Here is a 21170-nt window from a genome sequence, read left to right as displayed (position 1 = left end):
GCATTTCCACAAGTTGTGCTCTTTTCCTGTTGGCCTCCTGGTAGCACCTTCTCTGGCTGTTCCCCGTGGCTCCATCTATGCGTTTTGCTTGTTGGGCGCAGCTCCATGGCTGCACGTTGAGTGCAGCTCCATTATTCCATGTTGAGCACAGCTCCCTTGCTGCATGTTGGGCACAGTTCCACAGTTCCAGGTTGGCTTTAGCTCCATCATTGTATGTTGAGGACAGCTCTATCTTGGCATGTTGAGTGAAGTTCCTTTGCTGCTTATTCTGCAACCTTTCATCTCTGCATGTTGAACGCAGCTCCATTGTCACGTTTTGAGTGTAGTTCTTTCTCTGCAGGTCTCAGTGTGGGATGCAGCTCTGTGTCTGCTTGTGGAACGCAGCTCCTTGACTGTGTGTGGCATGCAGCTCTCTTTGCATATGGAACGCAGCTCTTTGTCTGCGTGCAGAGCAAGCTCCTCCGCCTGTTGAGTGTAGTTCTATCTCTGTGTGTTTAGCACAACTCTTCTCTGCAAATTGGGTGAAGTTCCAGGGTGGTATGTGGAGCACAGCTCTGTGACTGCAGGTGCTACATAGCTTTATGTCTGCGTAGGAAGCATAGCTCCTTGTCGGTGTGTGGAGCGCAGTTCCTTGCCAGTGTCTGGAGCGCATCTCCTTGCTGGCATCCGGAGCGCAGCTCCTTGTTTGCGTGTGGAAAGCAGCTCCTTGTCTGCGTTTTATACACAGTTCCATCGCTACCGCAGTTTCAGTTCTGCAGGTACCGCTAACATCCAGCTCTTTCAGTGGGGCACTGCTCATCCTCTGTCTGTTACTCTCAGCTTCTGCTCTACTTGTTCAGTGCATTTCTGTCTTTGCCAGAGGTGTGCAACTCTTTCTCTGCCCTTGGAGTGTGGCTCAGTTTGTGTGCTTTGAGTGCAAATCTGTTTGTTCTCGTTGAGCATGGGTCCTACGCTGTCTGATGAGCACAGCTTCGTTTCTGTCCCTTGAGCACAGTTCAGTCTCTTGTCTATGGAGCGTATTTTCACCTTTGCTTGTTGGGCAGTGTTTCACCTTGTCGATCAACCCCAGCTCTTTTCTGCGGGTTGGATACAGTAACTTCTCGGCAGCTGTGGCATACTGCAGTTTAGATTGCTAGACAAGGCTGTCTTGTCTCTTGTTAGCTACCATTCATATGGCACCTTTTCTTGCCGTAGCCTCTTGGTGGCTAGTAAGAAGCTTCTCCATTGCTAGAGTTTGAATTCGTCTCTGCGCCTTTTGTGGCTACTTGGCCCCAGGTGGGTGCTAGAGGTTACTTGACACATGGATGGCACAAGAAGATAGACGACATTCTTCAATAATGGAACAAAATGAAACCATCTAGGGCTCAAATTAAGACTTGTGGCTAGACTTATTTCAGTCGTGGCTTAGTGACCAAAAAGTACCCTAAATGACCACTGGAGGGATAAAGGCATTACCCCCCCCCACCCTCCAAAGCTGTGAAAGAAATAGTATATGACAGCTTTAGATGTTATGGCCTCTCCTATTAGAGCAGCAATTAGCTCCCTGGATCAGCCTAGTGGTCGGTGCAGTGGACTGTAGAGAAGGAGACCCAGGCCCATATCCCACTCTAACTAGTACAAAATCCACCAAAAGCTTACTGTACTCAACTGTACACCACTATGATAGCCCTTATGCCTGCAGTTGTCACCTATATATAGGTACAGTAGGTCTTTGGTGGGTTTGGGGGGGGGACTCACCACACCATATAAAGAGGTAATGGTGAGATATGTACCTGGCACTTTTTATGTAAAGTCCACTGCAGTGTTCCTAGGGTGCCCTACTTCTCTGCTGGGATGTCTATGTGGCTATTCTGCTATCCCCCATACATTCCAATGGCTTGTTTTTGTGCGTTTTTCCCTTGACTTTCCCCCCCCCCCCCCCCCCCAAAAAAAAAAATGGTCCTAAAAGATAGATGCTCTGAGCACAAAAATGTCTAGCAAATGGCCGTTTTCAAAACTAAAAGTTGGATGTTTTTCTGGTTTAAAAATGGCCAAGTTTGCTACTGGAGTTTTGGACTTTTTTTAACAAAATGTCCAAAATTGGATTTAGACGTCCTTTTGAAAACTCCCCTCAACATGTCCTATCCAGGCTACTCATCCATACCAACTACTAAGCTGTACATTCTCTTTCTCTCCCTTAAAGATCTTCTGTGTTTGTCCCACGCTTTCTTGAATTGAGATACCATCCTTATCTCCATTTCCACAGCCTCAACTGTGAGGCTGTTCCATGCATCTACTACCCTTTTGCAAAGAAATATTTTCTTAGGTTACTCCTGAATCTGTCTCCTTTTCTCTTTGTTCTATATTCTTTCATTCCAGAGCTTCCTTTCAGCTGAAAGATACTATTTAGAACAAACATGCAATTCTCTAGACACAATACGTCACCTGCTTGTTATCCCAAAAGACAGATTTTGACCGTATGACCTGCATGTAGCGCTGGCCTTTCTCTCCAGGGTGACTGAAATACCAGATGCCAGTGCTTGCTGTGATGTGCTCTGTCGCTAGATGAAAGTTGTAGATCTAGCTGAAGATGAGCTGAGCTGATTCTGTTATTAGTTTGTTATCAGTACTGTTTCAGATAGTTTGATAAGGTTGTGACAAGCAGTTGGCTGCTGTCCTTTGTTGTGACTTGTCACAAGACATTCCTATGACTTTTCATTATTTTTGGATGTTTTTCTCTGAATTTTGTTTTCCAGCGAGTCTGATGGTGGACCTGACCTAGGTCCTTGTTATATTGTCCACATTCCTTTTATCCTTGCAGCTAGATAACAGGGTTCCAGGTATTTTCTTCAACAGTGTATGTCTAGGCATGTTTAAATGTCTGAGCGACTAAGCACTGTATCCTGTGATTGTAGGAGCTTCCCCACTGGTCTGTATAGTCATCCTCTGTAATACACTGATTTGTGGCAGGGTTCTTACCCCTACATTTTCCCTATGAACCCAAGTATCTTTCTGGCTTTTACTGTCACCTTTTCTACCTGTTTGGTCACTTTAAGATCATTAGATCCAATTACCCTAGGACCCACTCTTCTTTCATGAAGTACTTCACCCCTATACTGTGCTGCTCCCTTTTGGTTTTTGCAACTCAAATACTTGACCTTGCATTTTTTGGCATTAAAGCTTAACTATCAAAATCTAGACAGTTCTTCAAGTTTTTTTAGATCCTTCCTTATGCTCTCTACACCTTCTAGGATATTTACTGTATTGCAGATTTTGGTATCATCCACAAACCAGCAGACCTTACAAGGCAATCCTTCTGCAATATTGCTTATAAAAAAAGATGTTAAAAATAACTGGACCAAGAACCGATCCTTGTGGCATGCTACTGGTAATGTTCTTGTACTCAGTGTAAACCCTATTTACCACTATCCTTTATTGCCTTCTACTCAACTGACTTCTAACCTAGGCAATCGCTTTAGGGCCCATACTGAGGGCACACAGTTTGTTGTCTATGGGGAACTGTATTGAAGGCTTTGGGATCTAAGTAAGCGAAATATATTCCTGTGCTGCTATGGATTTACATCCTGCTTCACCGACAAAGACTGCTCAATAATTACTGTGGATTCTTTTGGATTCGTATTAGGTAAATGAGACCTTTATTAGAGGTGCTAAAATCTACAATGATTAAGCTATATACACACAATGATTAGCTATATAACTAAAAAGAAACAATACCTATAAACAATCATTACATCACTGGTCTCTACATCTAAGCAATGCTAAGAGTTCTTAGACCAGGAAAAGATGCAATAATACACTATACATATAACATCACTGGTCAGGAATTTCAGGCCCTTATCTCATCAGCCGGGAGGCCCATTGCAGTGAAAGCCCGAAGTCTCTTTATGACCAGGAACAGTCTTTTCTGCGCGATGCGTCCGTCCACAGATGAGCCTCAGATCTTTGCTGCAACAAGCCCCCCTTTTTATTAAGCTAAAGCTTATTTTCAGAGCCAAGGAAAATTACAGGAATGTACATGAGGATGCAGTCGCACGCTCTCGGTTCAGGTAAACAAACCACTAGCCAGCTGGCTTATCTCCTGAACTTCAAGCATACCCTGCCTCCCTCCTGCACAAGCTGGCTTCAGAGATGTGCCCTATCTTCTACATTCCAACTTATTTTCACACAATCAAAGTTAAACAATCATTTTTAAACAGAATGACTTCTAATCAACAATACAGACCCCAAGTGCACTTGTTGGTCAAGGCAGATAGAGTTGAAAAGCAATCTCTAAAATACTTTTTATTACAATTCTGTGTATAAAAAAGGAGGACGGAAGACCAAACAACATATGAAGTGATTTTCAGAGCATTGGTAGTGTAGCATGTATAACTGGTAGCTTTCCTAGTGATCACAAATGTGTATTCACTTGCTGTCTCCGCAGATCTGTGCTGTGCTAGCTGCTGTTACGGAGGTCATCCGCTCCCAAGGAGGGGCAGAGACCGAGACGGAGTACTTTGCAGCATTGGTGAGTAAGCTTCTCGTTCTAGAGCAGGGGTCCTTACACTTTTTTTTGGTTCCTGCACCCCTTTAACTGATCAGTGAAATTCTCGTATCCACTCCCTTAAACCATGCACCCCCTAGTGACTCACTTGCATCCCCTTCCTAAACTGTTGACAGCTACTACATATGTCACTTTTAGCCTTATACAGCGCTGTTAACGTATTGCTAAAATTACAGTAGTACACAGTTAAATTACCAATAAATGTCCTAATAACTGCCTTCACGCTGTCTAGAAAGTTTTTTTTTAATAAATTGCACCCCATTTGACCTCTTCCTGTACCCCTTGAGTTAGTATTGTTGGCTTTCTGTGGAAACTGGGATTGCCGTATAATCTGGATCCCTAGTGGGTCCAGTAAATGCCTGGTTACACAAGGTTGTTTTCTCTACATACAAGACCCCATTCTTTTATCTGCTTATTACAGTTACTTTGACCATAGTAAGCTGCGTGAAACTCTGCTAAAATATTTACTGGTTTGTAATTGGCTACTTATCTGCTGTGTGTCTTGCAGATGACTACATTCGAGGCCGTGGAGTCCCCTGAATCACTGTCTGCTGTTGCTTACCTCCTCAACCTTGTCATGAAACGGTGAGTTGACTACTCAGTTTTACTGGCCAGTCCCCTATTGTCTCCCCCCTCCCCCTCAAAACTTTACTATCTGTGAATTTTGCACTTTGAAATGAGCTGCTGTGTGATAGCTGTCCATTGTCTCTCAACTATATTGGTTAGCTTCAGTGCTGTCTCCATTTTCACCTTTTCTAAACAGAATGGTAATGCATGAGGGGAAACTTTACCGATGTTTTGCATGGCAATAAGTTTGGCATTTTTCTGCTGTCATCTACTATGTTACATCTAATATGTATAATGTACTTTTAATGTCTGTGTGCTTAATATGCTTAATGTCTGAAAGTTGTGGTGTACATGTTTGTGATACTCTTCTGATGCTGGCCAGAAGGGGGGCTGTTTGAGCTGTAGAGTACGTGCACATAGTATGGGCAGCACATATACATTATTGCAGTGCTGTAGAGTCAAGCATGAAATGGATGATTGCCATAAAAGGGCGGGAAGGGAAGGTGTGCTGAGAGTGGGCTAATCATGGAGGGTGGGCATGCTGAGGAGATGGGGGACAGAGCGCTGGGCAGAGGGGACTCACCGGTTGCAGCTAGTTTATGTATATATTCTGTATAAGATTGGGTTTCTTGTCCTTCAGTGCTTTCAGCTTAAGTTATGTGTTTGTTAGAACTTGCTGAACATTACAAAATCCCCTGTCCATCCCTCTCAGTAAACATTACAAAATTCCCAAGTCGTTACTGGTCAAACAGCAGATATCAAGCCATACTTTTCCCAAAGCTTATCGGGGCAGAGAGGTCTTGTACTGTCATAGTCTACCGTGACAGCAAAAAAGATATTGAAGACATCCGTAAATACATCCCCAATCTGTCAGTTCACTGCAACAAACCACCACTCCGTGCCTGAGGAGATAATTCTCAGAAGTTTGGGAGCCTTATATTCAGGGTTTTTTTTCCCTACATCTGGGAAAACCTTTAACCCTTTAGAGTTCCAGTGTGACCAGTGTATATAGATTATTCCTCCACTCCCAAAAGGAAGGAGGTATCTCTTGTGTCCACGCCCTTAGGATATATTTTAGAGCTATTATTCGAACTTTTTGAACAAACAACTTGGCTCCTTGACCAGCTACTCCCAAATCTTTCTCCTTCCTCAGCAATAGCTCCCAAGGTTGAAATTCAAGGGACTGCCCAAGAATTCTTTGTAAGTATCATACAATAACTCTTCAGAAATACTCAATGTACCTGAATGTTACTCACCTTGAGATAAAATCCAAATAAATAAAACACGGATTCTGGGGCAATTCCAAAATACATGTCCTGGGTTTCCCTTAACATTAGTACATTTAAGGCAATTATGAGCGTCCAGACAACTGGCTGGATATGCTCTAGCTGGAGAGAAGTATATTCTATGAAGTACCCAGAACCAACACTCCCTGTAATCAGCGCTGTGCATCATATGCAGGATACATTTAATAACCTAGACAATGTCAAAAACCCCGGGATCAACCCCCAATTCCTCCTCCTATCTGTTTGAGTCAGTGCTTTCAGTGGTTAGGTACTGTGGGTTGCGGACCTGGGAAACTGGGTTCGATTCCCACCGCAACTCCTTGTGACCCTGGGCAAGCCATTTAACCCTTCATTTCCCCAGGTACAAGTAATACGTAGATTGTGAGCCCATTTGGGACAGAAAGCACCTATACAGATATTTGTGTGAACTGCTCTATGCCTATGTGCAGGCTCAATCGGTGTATCAGATGTGTTCAATAAATAAATTCCACTTGTGATTACAAGGCTGAGCAGAGTGCAGGTGCACTGGTGTGAAAGGTAGATGCATTAATACTTCATTCATTGAGCATTTCCCGCATTTAGAGATTAAACGTTTTGCTGTTGTGAGAATATTTCTAAAGAAGTTCTTTGCCTTGATAACTTGGCAGTAGTAAATCTTTGAGTATAGGGGCTGGTTTGTGGTGATCTGGTTCTTGTTTTAAAAGTCATTCAGGCTGTTTGTGCGGGGTAGTGTAGCAGAGTTCCACTCATTGCAGTTTTGATGATTAATCTGAATTCCTCACTGTTGATGCCATAATAATAATCCTAGTGAGAAGAATCTTAATAGAGAATTCAAACATGTCACTATATATTCACTAATCTCTATATATAAAAGGCACCTCCAACGTTCTAATTGAAGCCTCCAACCGGAAACTTGAGGTGGCATAGATATCCGGTTTAGCAAGTATACAAAGGAAAAAGAGAGTTGCAAGTAAAGCAATTAACTCCTGCCACAGTTGTTTTCTCAGGCACCTGGAGTGGTTGCCCTGGGTGATTAACAAGGTCAGTTGGAGTAAAGCAATTAACTCCTCCCAGAGTCTTGCCCTGGGTGATTAACAAGGTCAGCTGGGGTGCACAGGGAGGGGGGAGGGAGACCCTGGAACTGGGAGGGAGGAGGGAGTGATGGGCCCCTGGCACACACTGATTCTCATACATAAACTATCACTGTCACAGACACACTCGCTACCAGTCACACTCTCTCTGTCACACACACTCTCTCTCTCTCACACAGTCAATCTCACACACACTTTCTCAAACATACACGCTCCGAGGAAAACCTTGCTAGCGCCCGTTTCATTTCTCAGAAACGAGCCTTTTTTTACTAGTTGGAAATATTTTTAGTATTTTTATGGACCTTCAGAAAAAATGGCAAGCTTAAAGCATCTCAATTCTTAACATTATAGCTGCCCACTAGTCATCGGTCTCAACAATTTTTTTACAAACATTCCGTTGCACAGCATTATCTTCAAAAATAAGTTTTTCTTAAACAGTGGTACTTAACTTGAGCTGCTGACATGGCCAAGTTTCGCATTCTTCTTCAGGGTAGCGGTCCACTGAAATAAAATCAAACAGGATCGGTTGAAAATCTTCCATAAACATAATCCAGAAAACTTTCAATAGTGATAGACACACACAACAGCACGCTTCTTCACAAGCAGCCAAAATGGCATTGTCGTCCTTATACCGCTCTTATATATACAAAGGTTGCAAACTATTCAATTGGGTAAATCCACCGCTGCTCTTTGAACAATTACTTAACTACCAAGAGCAGTGGTGGATTTATCAGTTGAATACTGTTCAACCTTTTGGTTTGAATGCGGAATTAGAATGTGGTCTCCGCTTTGAAATTCTGTCCTGGAATTGTGGGTAAGTGGTGGACCAATAGTATCACTTCATGCCAGTCACATGACAAGACATTGCATATTTAAGAGCGGTATAAGAACGCTGCCATTTTGGGTGCTTGTGAAGAATGCTACAAGCGTGCTGTTGTATGTGTCAATATTGAAAGTTTTCTGGGTTATGTTTATGGAAGATTTTCAACGGATTCTGTTTGGTTTTATTTCAGCGGACCTCTACCCTGAAGAAGAATGCGAAACTTGGCCATATCGGCAGTAGGTCTGGTTTGTTAGGAGCTAAAGTTAAGTACTTTAAGAAAAACTTATTTTTGAAGATAATGCTGTGCAAAGGAATTTTTGTAAAAAAAAGTTGGGACCTATGACGAGTGGGCAGCTATTGTATTAAGGAATTGAGAAGCTTTAAGCTCGCCATTTTTTCTGAAGGTCCAAAAACAACCCCCCCCCCCCCCCCAAAAAAAAAAAAAAAAATTATTTCTAATTGTGAATATATAGTGACATTTGAATTTCTTTAGTAAGATCATTCTTGCTGGGAATATTTTGTGGTGTTCGTTAATTATCCCTGCAATTGAAAGTACGTCCAATCAAGTGGGTAGTATCTGTCATTCTGGGTGCTGCGCCTGTTCCCTGCCACCCTTGCCATGCCCTCTTGGCTGTTGGGAATGGTATTAGAAGGCTGAACCTTAGATTGTGAATCTTGAGTCAGTCAGAAATGGCAGAAACCTTGCACCTTCACCTGTGGGTTGTGCTAAACTGGCAAGGTTAGTGTGTGTGGTTTTCCAGACTAATAGGCATGTGCTTCTGCCCTCTCTGGGGTTGAGGCTTGTTCAGGAAGCTGAATTCCTAGCAATACTACACACTACTGTTACTGCCTTTAATAAAATTCAAGAATATCGGTCAGCATAACAAACCTTTAGTCAGCTGGAGTGAAGTACTTTTTTCCTTTTGGTCCAGTACTTTTTTTTTCAGCTTCCTCTTCAGTCAGTCCGTTGGACTTTGAGACTGCGAGTCCTCATTCACAGCTTCTGGAGTCTTTGTTCTGCTATTCACCCAGACCAGTGCTTGCACCAGAGCTACTTCTGGGACCATGCAATCTTGAGCCCTCAGTCTGTCCAGCAGCTGAAACTTTTTCCTCCTTCCTCTCCCCTACGGGCTGTGAGTGCTGTCTCCTACTGGACTCCCGATTCTGGCTCAGATACAGAATTTAAGTCCTTTTAACCAGCAGCTGCGTATGCCTTGTAGCGCCATAGAAATGATAAATAGTAGTAGTAGTAGCTGGAACTTTTCCTCTTTCTCCCATCCCCCAGAAGCTGCTGGATTCCCAGTCCTGGTCTAGATCTAGAGCCTGTGTCCTGCACCACTGCCCTTGAGCCATTGGACTGGCCCAGTTCTTTCAAGCAGCAGTACTGTCTCACATTTTTTTTTTAGTTATTCAGATATAAAAAAAATAAGGTCTCTTAATTCTGACAAATTTTGCACCTTCTCCCTCTACTATCCTGCTTTGTTTCTGGTATAAAACCTCATGGTTTAGGGGGCTGGACAGGCTGAAACCAGAGTATCATTTATTTGGGTCTCCTTTTGTGCTGGTTGGTGCACTGCTCTCTCTTCACACGTATACTCCCATGCCTGGATTGGCAGGTGTAATTTTAAGGTGAAAGTTCAGCAAGGAGGAAGTTTTAAATTGTCAGGTTTAATCATGAAATCAGATAGCCTTATAATTTTGACCCTCAAATAAACGGACGACTGCTTATTTTGCACAGTATTTTAATGCTTTAAAAGCTTTGATGAAGCCAGAGCAAACATGTTAACAAATTTTGGAAATTAAATGTGCGAATTGTGAAGAAAGCGTGAAAGTTGCAGATTTGGTGTACTTTTGGGGATGGGCACATGTATTTCAGTTTTCTGACCCTGAGCCAGGAATTCCCACAACTTCATTTCTGCAAGTCGCTTTCATTCTCCTCTGCGTACATAAGTATAAGTATTGCCTTACTGGGGAAGACCAAAGGTCCATCAAGCCCAGCATCCTGTTTCCAACAGTGACCAATCCAGGTCACAAATACCTGGCAAAGATCCTGAAAAAAGTACAAAAGATTTTATACTGCTTACCCCAGAAATAGTGGATTTTCCCCAAGTCCATTTAATAACGGTCTATGGACTTTTCCTTTAGGAAGCCATCCAAACCAAACCTTTTTAAACTCCGATAAGCTAACCGCCTTTACCACATTCTCTGGCAATGAATTCCAGAGTTTAATTACACGTTGAGTGAAGAAATATTTTCTCAGATTCGTTTTAAATTAGCTTCATTGCATGCCCCCGTAGTCCTAGTATTTTTGGAAAGTGTAAACAGACGCTTCGCATCTACCCGTTCAACTCCACTCATTATTTTATAGACCTCTATCATATCTCCCCTCAGCCACCTTTTCTCCAAACTGAAGAGCCCTAGCTGCTTTAGCCTTTCCTCATAGGGAAGTTGTCCCATCCCCTTTATCATTTTCGTCGCCCTTCACTGCACCTTTTCTAATTCCACTATATCTTTTTTGAGTTGCAGCGACCAGAATTGAACACACTGTCCGAGGTGCGGTCGCACCATGGAGCGATACAAAGGCATTGTAATATCCTCATTTTTGTTTTCCATTCCTTTCCTAATAATACCTAACATTCTATTTGCTTTCTTAGCCGCAGCAGCACAGTGAGCAGAAGGTTTAAACGTATCATCAACGACGACACCTAGATCCCTTTCTTGGTCGGTGACTCCTAACGTGGAACCTTGCATGATGTAGCTATAATTCAGGTTCCTCTTTCCCACATGCTTCTGCTGGGGGGCTTTGTATCTTAGTTCCTTCTCCCACCTTCCCTTCCTTGAATCATTCACACTAGAGGTGTGAACGGGAACTTAATTTGGTCCCTGTCCCTAGATGTCCCCAGTTAATTCTTTCTGCCCCCATCCCATCCTCATTGTATTTCTACCATCCCCACAGTTTTCTTTCCCATCCTTGTACCCAACCTACATAAAAGATCTTGTTAATGCAAACAAAACATAAAATGCATCCTATAACTTGTTAAAATGTATCACAGAACAATAAGCATTATTTCTTAGATATGCAAGAAACTATATTCTTAACATGGACTCATCTTTTATAATTTTTTTTTTTTAAACTGGTGTTTCAAATTTTCAAACTAAGGTGTGCATGGGGACATATCTTGTCCCTATCCCCATTCACTTCCAATCCATCTCCTCCCAATTTCCCCATCCCCTTGCACACCTCTATGTTTATACTCGGGAGACATCCAGATTGGTAGCTAGACATCCAGCCCCAAAGTGTCTGCATAAAAGTGAGGTATTGAATTAGGAAATGTGGTGGATGAAAAAGTTCTATTTTAACCCAAAATAATTATTCCAAAGAATGCTTAGTGAGATTAATCTCAGAGCATGTTGAATACTGTTTGTACATGTTTCTCTTATTGTGACTTTGAATGCTTTGGTTTTGTTTCACTCCCCTGTCTGGACATATCATTTGGACTTGTCTGCAGAATGAAAGTAACTTTGCCATTTTGAGCTAGGTTAGTCTGTTTAGATCAAAAATATATACTTTTTCTTTCTCTCACACTGCCAGAGTGCCAAGTCCTGTGCTGATAAAGAAGTTTTCAGATACTTCAAAGGCCTTCATGGATATCATGGGCTCCCAGGCTAGCGCCGGCTGCAGCCCAGGACTCCGATGGGTATGTGTTAATGGGCCACACAGAGGCATTTTACGGGTATCCTGTACAGGTGCCCCAGTCAGACTCAGTTTCTGGTCTCAAAACACTGTTGCTTCATCAGGTAAAATCTACTTAAACCACTTTAAGCAAACTTTTCTAATGAAGAACTTTGTTAAAGTTGCAGTTTTGGATAGCGAGTTTGTTTTAAAACATAAGGTATCAATCGGTTCTCTTTGGCCTTTTGTTTTTCCTCCTTTTACAACAGGTTCTGTCTTGTTTGGCAATCTTACTACGGAAACAGGACCTGTCAACGTGGAATTATCCTTCAACTTTGCAGATTTATCATGGACTGCTTAGCTTCACTGTCCACACCAAACCAAAAGTGAGTCTTTGGATGGGAAGGAGGAGAGGGAGGGGCAGCAGTTCCTTTTATTTTAGCTGTATATATCGATAGATCTTGATGTGCATATATGTCTCGCTTTGGGATTTTTGAGTTGTGCAGTGGATGGGTTTGATTTTATTTTATTTACTGTAATTAGAAACATGTCTGTTTTGTATTGCAACATCACACGTAGGCTGCCAAGATTGATTTATCAAATTTTCCGTAGCCGGCTAGACCAGCCCACCTGCTAGCAGATGATGGAGACAGAGAAATTTAATATTCTGATGACACCACTGTCATAAGGAGTGGTTTAGTCTGGGACAGTGATGTAATTTTCTCACTTCAGCAGATGATACAGATCAAACTGGTGCAGGATAGGCCTGACTCCTTAGGCTGCAGACTACGGTCTGGTTGAGTCCTTGGCTGGTGCTCCTGGTGATCAGTTCATGGACCTTGTCCCTACTGAGCGCTGAGGCATGGTCCTCTTTAGCTCCTTGCTTTGTCTATTGGCATTGCTTGGGTTCTTAGATTGGCAGTGTCCTCCAGGTGCTCCTGCTAGCAAGATGAGTCTGTAATTTTGTTTTCTTCTTCTTAACCCTGGGGGTCTCTGCCAAATAGGCAGAGTTAATGAGGAGATATCCCTTAAAAAAAAAAAAGCACAGCAAGGTTGCTGAGTGGCGTATCAGGCAGGTTTCAGAGCCAATCATGGTGCAGGAATTGGCCAGACAGGTTGGGCACAGGGGACGAGGCATCTTCGATCTGAGCTATATCCTGTAATGCCAGAGGAGAGGATGTGATAGGGTGGGGTGGGAGGGGTGAGTCGTTTTTGGCAGCATGCAGCTCCAGGGATCTGTATCAGCTGCCAGCAGTCCTGGTCAAAGGTTCCCAGTCACTTGAGTCTCCTTCAGGCTGTTGGCGGGGAGCTGGGTTTGATAAGAATGGTGGCCATTTGCTGCCAGACTCCTGTGCGGCTCCCTTGTTCATAGGCTGCAGCCTATCTGAGTGAGGAAAAGTTGTTGCCATTTCTTTTGGGGTTGAGGGCTCTAGATTTATGTAAACTGTCTTTGATGGCATTTGGGCAGTGTTGTCTGACCTTAAGGGGATGGATGGAGTTGGATGGGTCCCCAGAACCTTGGGGGCAGTTCCATGTCCGCGGGAGGTGCAATGAGAGGCACCAAGCAGCTTCACATTACTGAAGGTTCAGGGGATGGTGACCCTGGATCTCTCTCTGTGGGAGGATGGTGGAGGAAGCCCTGAGGAGTAGCTGGGCCTGGGCATGTGCTTTCCCAGAGTCTGGGGAGCTGTCCACAGAGAAAAAGAGAGAGAGTTTTCCACAGGGAAGCGCCTTTATAGACTAGGCGGTTGAGGCTCTCTGCATTGCTGGATACTCTAGGAGAATTCTAGTGGGCATTCACAGACCTCCTAAGGCTTTTCTCCTGCATAGGGCCTTTTTGCACCTTGTCCTTTCAGAGTAGTAAGTCCAAGACATCGTGCCCTGGGGCACCAAAGTGTTAAGTTATATCATTTTACCATGGGAGAATCTGGAAAGGTTGCTGGAGTTTCCGAAAGTGGATGCCCTGATTATGGTAGTATCCATGAAGTCCAGTGTTGCAGTTGAAGGCAGAGTGGTGCTGATGGGGGCTCTCTACAAGAAAGTGAACCTGCTGCTTAGGTAGGTTTTTGGATCCCCCGTTTTGGAGTGCACGTGGCAATCTGCAAAAGATATGTGGCTCAAACGGTTTGCATTGGGTGCAACAACTATTCCTGGGGGAATTCTGTGCAAAACATTTTAAAATTCTGCATGGTTTTATTTGTAGTTATTTTTGTTTTTTGTGTGGAAGTCTCATTACAAGGCCTGAAATCTCCTGCCATTTCCTTCTTCAGCCTCCAGTCTCCTCAGTTTCCTCTTTCTCTCCAACTCCAGTTCACTCTTCTAACTCCCAGCAAGATCCCTAATTTTGTCTGCCCCCAAAGTCTTCCCCTCCTTCCCATCGCATACCCTCAAACTTGGTACCACCTCCTGCTCTTAGCATTCTCTGCCGCCACCTGCATCCTCATGGTGCTCACTTGGCTTTCTTTGCCCCCCTCCCCCCCCCAAACCTCATGTCATACACTCTTTGCTCCCCCCCCAAATCCCCATGACACATGCTCTCCTTGCTCTGCCTTTTCCCCAATCCTTGTGACATAGATGCTGCTTACCTCCAATCCCCATGGTGCACAATCTGATCTTGCTCTGCTTGATTCTCATCCACCAGGAGCAGTTACTCTGCTTACATACTGTCCTCCTTTCCCACTGAGCTCGTAAGGCAAGAAGAGGAGGAAGTGGTCAGCTGTACTTTAGGCTGCTTCCCTATCCTCTGCCATCCTAGACTTGACTTTTTGAACCATGGAGCTGTATCCAGGTGCACACAGTTCATTTGAGCTGCTGGGTCTAGGACAGCACATGGGAGGAAGCAGCTCAAAGTGCAGCTGTTCACATTCTACATTTTTTGTCTGGAAGTGGTATGTTGTGAGAATGTTCTGGAACTGGTGGAGTCCATTTGGGAGGCTTTTATAGTGTCTCTTTGTGGTTTGGAGATCAGACAACATGCAGTCTGACAACATTACAGCATCTCGTTTTCCTTAGGAGCCCACACTGGAGGCCGAGACGAACAAAGCTCGCTGAATCATCTATCTTGAGGTATCCAAGAAGGGTACTTTGTCCAGGCCCATAATATTGGATCTCCTTCCTCCCGGTTCCATACTTCCTCACGGACACCTTGAATTTGGCGATTGCCTTTGTGAGATCCAGAGAGCTTTTTTTTTAACCTTTCTATGTCTTTCAAAGCTTACCTCCACATTGCCGTCGGGGAACCCCAAAGACACTATATATGTAGTTCTGTGTGCTTGGGCAGCATTTTCAGTTTAGAGCTTTCCTGTTTGGATTAGGTACAGCTCCTTGGACCTTCTCCAAGGTCTTATAAAGGGAGGTCATTTGAATATATCCTTACTTGGATGATTGGCTGATGTGAGCACTCTTTGTGGAGGACTTGCAGACAGTTGTAGCTTGGATGGTTCAATTTATGGAACATCTTGGCTGGGTGGTCAGGTACCCTGAGAGTTGCTTGGTTCCAAGGCAGGCCCTGCAATATCTGGGAGTTTTGCTTGGATATAGGCTGTGGGAAATGGATTTCCTCACATAGGTCAGAGCAAACAAGCTACTTATTAGGCACTGCTGTTCTCATGTCAGGCTGTGAGTACCTGGGATTATCTTCAGCTTTTAGAGATGATGAAGGCAACCTTGGAAGTAGTATCTTGGACAAGGGGGGCATTTCATGTGAGACCTTTGCAGTGGCAGAGCTGTCTCGTTGGTCCTCCAAGTTGCAGCAGTTCAAGTGAAGCAGGCTCTTCCAGTGTCCTTCAAGGCAGAAATGCTCTGGTGAAGATGACTGAGCCACCTACTATGGAGATCCCTCTGGAGCCACCCATGGTATTCACGATAGATACCAGTTGCTTGGGGAGGGGGTCCACTACTGGGTTGTGTGGTCTAGAGGTACTAGTCAGCACTGGAGATGATGTGGCCAATCAGCTGTAGATCTGGGCACTGCTTTGGTTCTTAGTTCTTCTAGAAGGGCGATGTCAAACAATACCATCATGGTGGCATATGTCAACAAGTAAGGAGACACTAAAGTGCAGCAGTAGCGAGTGAGGCCATGGTATTGTGTGAATGGGTGGAATTACGTCTTCTGGTGTTCTCCACCATTCATATTGCTGGGATGGACAGCGTCCAGGTCAGGGGTGGGCAATCTATACATGAAGGGCTGCATGAATATTAATGCTATCCCTAGCAGGCCACACACATAGAAACAGAAAAAAATGAGGGCAGATAAAGACCATATGTCCTATCCAGTCTGCCCACCCATGCCATCTACTCATCCCTTCCTCTTCCCTAGAGATCCTATGTACTTGTCTCAAACTTTCTTAAATTCAGAAACAGTTTTCATCTCCACTACTTCCACTGGAAGCTGTCCCACAAATTCACCAGACTTTCCATGAAGAAGTATTTGCTTAGGTTACTTCTGTGTCTGACCCCTTTCACCTTCATCCTATGCTCCCTCATTCCAGAGCTTGCTTTTAATTTAAAGAGGTTTGCCACTTGTGCATTTATGAAGAACACACAAGGAAACAACAAGTCAAGCGGAAGATATTCAGAAGGACCAGACTGTTAACATCTGTGACTTCAGTCTGGTCCTTCTGAATATCTTCCGCTTGACTTGTTGTTTCCTCTTGTGCATTTATGCCATGGAGGTATTTAAACATCTCTATCATATCTCCCCTCTTTTTTTCTCAAAGTATATATTGAGATCTTTAAGTCTGTCAAAATACACTTTAGTCTGTCAAAATACACTTTATGATGAAGACCATTGACCATTTTAGTAGCCATCCTCTGGACTACTACTACTACTACTTAACATTTCTAAAGTGCTACTAGGGTTACGCAGCGCTGTACAATTTAACATAGAGGGACGGTCCCTGCTCAAAGAGTTTACAATCTAAGAGACAAGTGAACGGTCAGTCCGATAGGGGCAGTCAAATTGGGGCAGTCTGGATTTACTGAACGGTAAGAGTTAGGTGCTGAATGCAGCATTGAAGAGGTGGGTTTTAAGCAAAGACTTGAAGATGGGCAGGGAGGGGGCATGGCGTAAGGGCTCAGGAAGGTTGTTCCAAGCATAGGGTGAGGCGAGGCAGAATGAGCGGAGCCTGGATTTGGCGGTGGTGGAGAAGGGTACAGAGAGGAGGGATTTGTCCTGTGACCGGAGGTTAGGGGCGGGAACGTAAGGGGAGATGAGGGTAGAAAGGTAGTGAGGGGCAGCAGACTGAGTGCATTTGTAGGTAATGTCTTTAATTTACACCTCTGTGTACCCCCGTGGGATCCTTCCACACGGAGGTGTACAGAGGGTCTGTTCTTCTATGATCTTGTGGGCCGCCTCCCTGAATTCCTTCCCATGGGTATCGCTGTTGGGGAGGCATCAGAAGGCGCAGTTCAAGTCTAACTCCCATGACCACAGCTTTCTGTCCTTTTGGGTCTAAATGAATCTTTGGCCATTTGTGTTCCCACATATATGCTTATTAGAAATCACCCCTGATTAATTCAGTGTGGAATCTTACTTGTGTATGGGGTATTTTGTAGAACAAATGACAGGTATAGAATGAATAGAAATAAAGACAGAGATTGTTTACAGAAATAAGATTTTTATTCTTACCAAAATCAAGTCTTCAATTCGGTACATTCATCAGACAGATTTTAGGTTCAACTGCACAGAGCTCTGCCGTCGGAGAAGCGTTGGGGAAAGTTCCAACAATCTGCCTAATTCTCATCTCTTTTATAGGCGCAGGTCTCAATACAAGTCTAAGGCAAGACACTTTTTTTCTTAATATTGCACAACCTCTGAATCATACTTTTCTACCGGTCAGGTGCCCATTTGTACCCACCTCTCCTTTCCGTTTTAGCTATTGCAAGTTATTGTGCAATTTCCCTTTTTGTAAACAACTTTTTTTTTTCTTTTATAAAGATATCTTAATATGGACATATCAGTGTCATATCATCTTGTAATCTGGGTGCCATCTTATAGAAAGACAAACTCCATTTTAAAAACCAAACTTTATCCATTTTTGTCCATTATTCCTACATCATAGGTGCTACATTCAATTTGAAAGTTGTACCAGGTTTTGTTAAGACTCATCATGCAGTCCTGCTTTTGCAGGTTCTCAACTATAAGGCCATTAGCTGGTTATCAGGCCTAGTCAGGGCTTCTCAGCTGTTTAAAGCTATGTAGCTTGGCCCACCACTATTCCAGTAGATAGGCCTCAAGCTAGATCACATATTAACAGTAAGAAGAATCTGAAACAGATTCACAGCATACAGACAATCATACAGGGAGGGCTCATGGCTTCATCTGCTATGACTAAAGGAAAGAAAATTACCAAGGTAAGAACCTAATTTTCCCTATTCCATCCTATTTATATCTTTTTGAAGGTGCAGCATCTAGAGTTGTACACAGTATTCTAAATGCGGTCTCACCAGATTCTTTTACAGGGGCATCATCACCTCCTTTTTCCTACTAGCCATTTCTCTTCCTATGCATGCAAGCATCCTTCTAACTTTTGTTGCCTTTTTGTACCTGTTTGGCCACTGTAAGATCATAACATACAATGACACCCAAGTCCTGCTCATCTTTTGGGCACAAAAGTTCTTTGCATCCTAAACTGTACCGCACCCTTAGGTTTGTGCCGCCCAAACACATGACCCTGCACTTTTTTATTTATTTGTTACATTTGTATCCCACGTTTTCCCACCTATTTGTAGGCTCAATGTGTCTTACATAGCTCCGGAGAGGTGCTTACAGACTCCAGAGTGAACATTTAAATTTAGCATTAAATCTAAGCTGCCACATTCCGGACCATTCTTCAAGCTTCGCTAGGTCCTTTCTCATATTATCCACACCATCAGGGGTGTCTACCCTATTGTAGATTTTGGTATCATCCACAAAGAGAAAAGGCTTACTAGATAGCTCTTCAGCAATATCTCTTACAAAAATGTAAAAAAAACCAAAAACTGGCCCAAGAACCGAACCATGTGGCACACTACTAGTAACATCCTTTTCCTCAGAGTAAGTGCTATTTACCATTCCTTATGTTGTCTTCCACTCAACCAGTTCCTAACCCAGTCAGTTTAGGGTCCATATCGAGGTTACTCAATTTATTTATTACTTGTTTATGCAGAACTGTGTAAAATGCTTTGCCTGTCAATCAGTGGCACATTTGACACACAGAAAATTAACAAATGCACTCTATAATTCACTGCCAATAAAACTCAATGCGATGACTGAATGAACATAAATTATCAGTATGACTTGTTACCATATACTTTTGTTTTTACTTTGAAAGCGTAATGAGATCTGTGCCACTGTTCTGAAAATATTTGCGAAATGGAGAATTTAAAATTGCCCAAAACTCTGGTTGATGTTTGTATGTTTTTTTTTTTTTTTGTGTATACTTTCTCGCGAGCTGCATACGATTAAATGAACTATGTTTTGTATATCTATTTTTTTCATTTAGGTTCGTAAGGCAGCCCAGCTTGGTGTGTGCTCCATCTTAAAAGGAAGTGACTTCATGTTTGGGGATGCTGCTCCCCCCCACCATCCCGCTGCACAATCCACAGCAAAATTCTGCATTCAGGAAATTGAGAAGTGTGGAGGTATGAAGAAAAGACATTGCTCATTCTCCCACCAGTGCTTTGTAGATTGGTGATTAGGAACTCAACAAACACTACAGATACATTTCACATGAAGCATGTCAGCTGAGCAAAACCCTTCTGTGTGTGTTTTTTTTTTTTTTGCTTTGTGTATGGGTAATGAATGCTTTCAGTCATCTTAGTATTTCCTTTGCAATGAATCATCTTGGTTTTGCTTTGCTGTCTTAAGGCAGTAAAATCTATTTTGGCTCGCCTTCCTTTGAAAGTCTACATAATCCTCCCTGTTTCTGTGATTGGGTGTCACACCTTGTTATAGTATGAAGGCTTGATATGAAAGGGGAGTGCTCTGTTTTCAAGCTAGATCAGAGTCGGTCAGTTTTATAGTGCTTAATCAAATGGAAACACCACTTTCTCTCAGAAATTTTTTAAATAAAGGAACCACCATTAGCTTATTCATTGATCAATTTTAGGCCAATATCATTCTTCATTCAACTGTTTTATCAGAAAAAGAATCCCCAAATTTTCAAACAAGGGATATTATTATATACTAATCTGATTTACAGACAGTTTGCCAATTTATTTGATGGTCCATATAATTATATTTTGAAAATTTGAGAGAGGGTGTTTTTGTTTGATTTGTTATTTTCATAAGGGATTATTTGCATTTAGGGTTGTACAATGCTAGTACTGTGAACTGGCCATTACAATGAAACTATTGAAGATGAAACATGGTAGACTGAAAATGGAAATAGCATATGTCTGAATTTTGACACAGGTTAATATTGTAGTAATTTATGGTCTTTGTATATTTTTGCAATCAGGCAGCAAAGAGTCCACCACGACTCTTCATGTTTTGACTTTGCTGAAGGATCTGCTGTCCTGTTTCCCTGTTAATGTGGTGAAGTCCTGCTGTGAGACTCTACTTAGGGTCATGACGCTCAGCCATGTGGTAAGAGCTGAAATATGTCTTCCTGCTCATAATTGATTTTTTTTTTTCACTTAATTACATCTGATCTTCCCTTTCGCCTTTTTTCTTTCCTAATTACTACTTGAATGGAAAATGCCATTTCTCCTGAATTACAGATTCTCTTTCCTTTCTTATTTTCAGTTGATTACTGCATGTGCCATGCAGGCATTCCATGGCCTCTTTAATTCCAAGCCAAAACCATCTGCATTGACTGCTGAACTCAATGCACAGATCATTACGGTGAGTTTCGGAGATTTAATTATTTTTCTCCAAGGGCAAATGGGGTATTTTGATGTGTTACATTACATTCTGCCTTTAGCAAATCAGATTGTACCAAAGTGGATCACAACAGACATCAACAAAATAATTAAGACATCATAGAGTAAAACTGTCAAACTACTCCTTTCTCATACACTTGTGTAAAGAGAGATACTTTCACTGCATTGGAAAGCGAAGGTAATTTGGTTCCTTTCTCATAACCGGGGGGGGGGGGGGGGGGCTGTTCCTACATAAGAAAATTCTTGCCATCTAGTAGTTGTCGACCTTACCATTGACGGCAGAAGGATGCTGAAGGGGAGTGGATAGAGTGTTTGTAATAGC

General features: G+C 42.9%; 1 protein-coding gene across 1 annotated transcript in view; it reads left to right on the top strand.

The window, feature by feature from the left end:
* Positions 1 to 21170, top strand: part of RRP12 (ribosomal RNA processing 12 homolog) — a 156606-nt gene that overhangs the window by 12168 nt on the left and 123268 nt on the right. Inside the window, exons 3-9 of the mRNA XM_030202877.1 lie at positions 4424 to 4507; positions 5052 to 5128; positions 11903 to 12008; positions 12253 to 12369; positions 19468 to 19606; positions 20425 to 20552; positions 20712 to 20810. Of these exons, the coding sequence (XP_030058737.1) occupies positions 4424 to 4507; positions 5052 to 5128; positions 11903 to 12008; positions 12253 to 12369; positions 19468 to 19606; positions 20425 to 20552; positions 20712 to 20810 (750 nt within the window). The remainder of the gene's footprint in view (positions 1 to 4423; positions 4508 to 5051; positions 5129 to 11902; positions 12009 to 12252; positions 12370 to 19467; positions 19607 to 20424; positions 20553 to 20711; positions 20811 to 21170) is intronic.

Source organism: Microcaecilia unicolor, chromosome 5, assembly GCF_901765095.1.
Source record: "Microcaecilia unicolor chromosome 5, aMicUni1.1, whole genome shotgun sequence".
Taxonomy (NCBI): Eukaryota; Metazoa; Chordata; class Amphibia; order Gymnophiona; family Siphonopidae; genus Microcaecilia; species Microcaecilia unicolor.
This window is presented reverse-complemented; position numbering and strand designations above follow the sequence as displayed.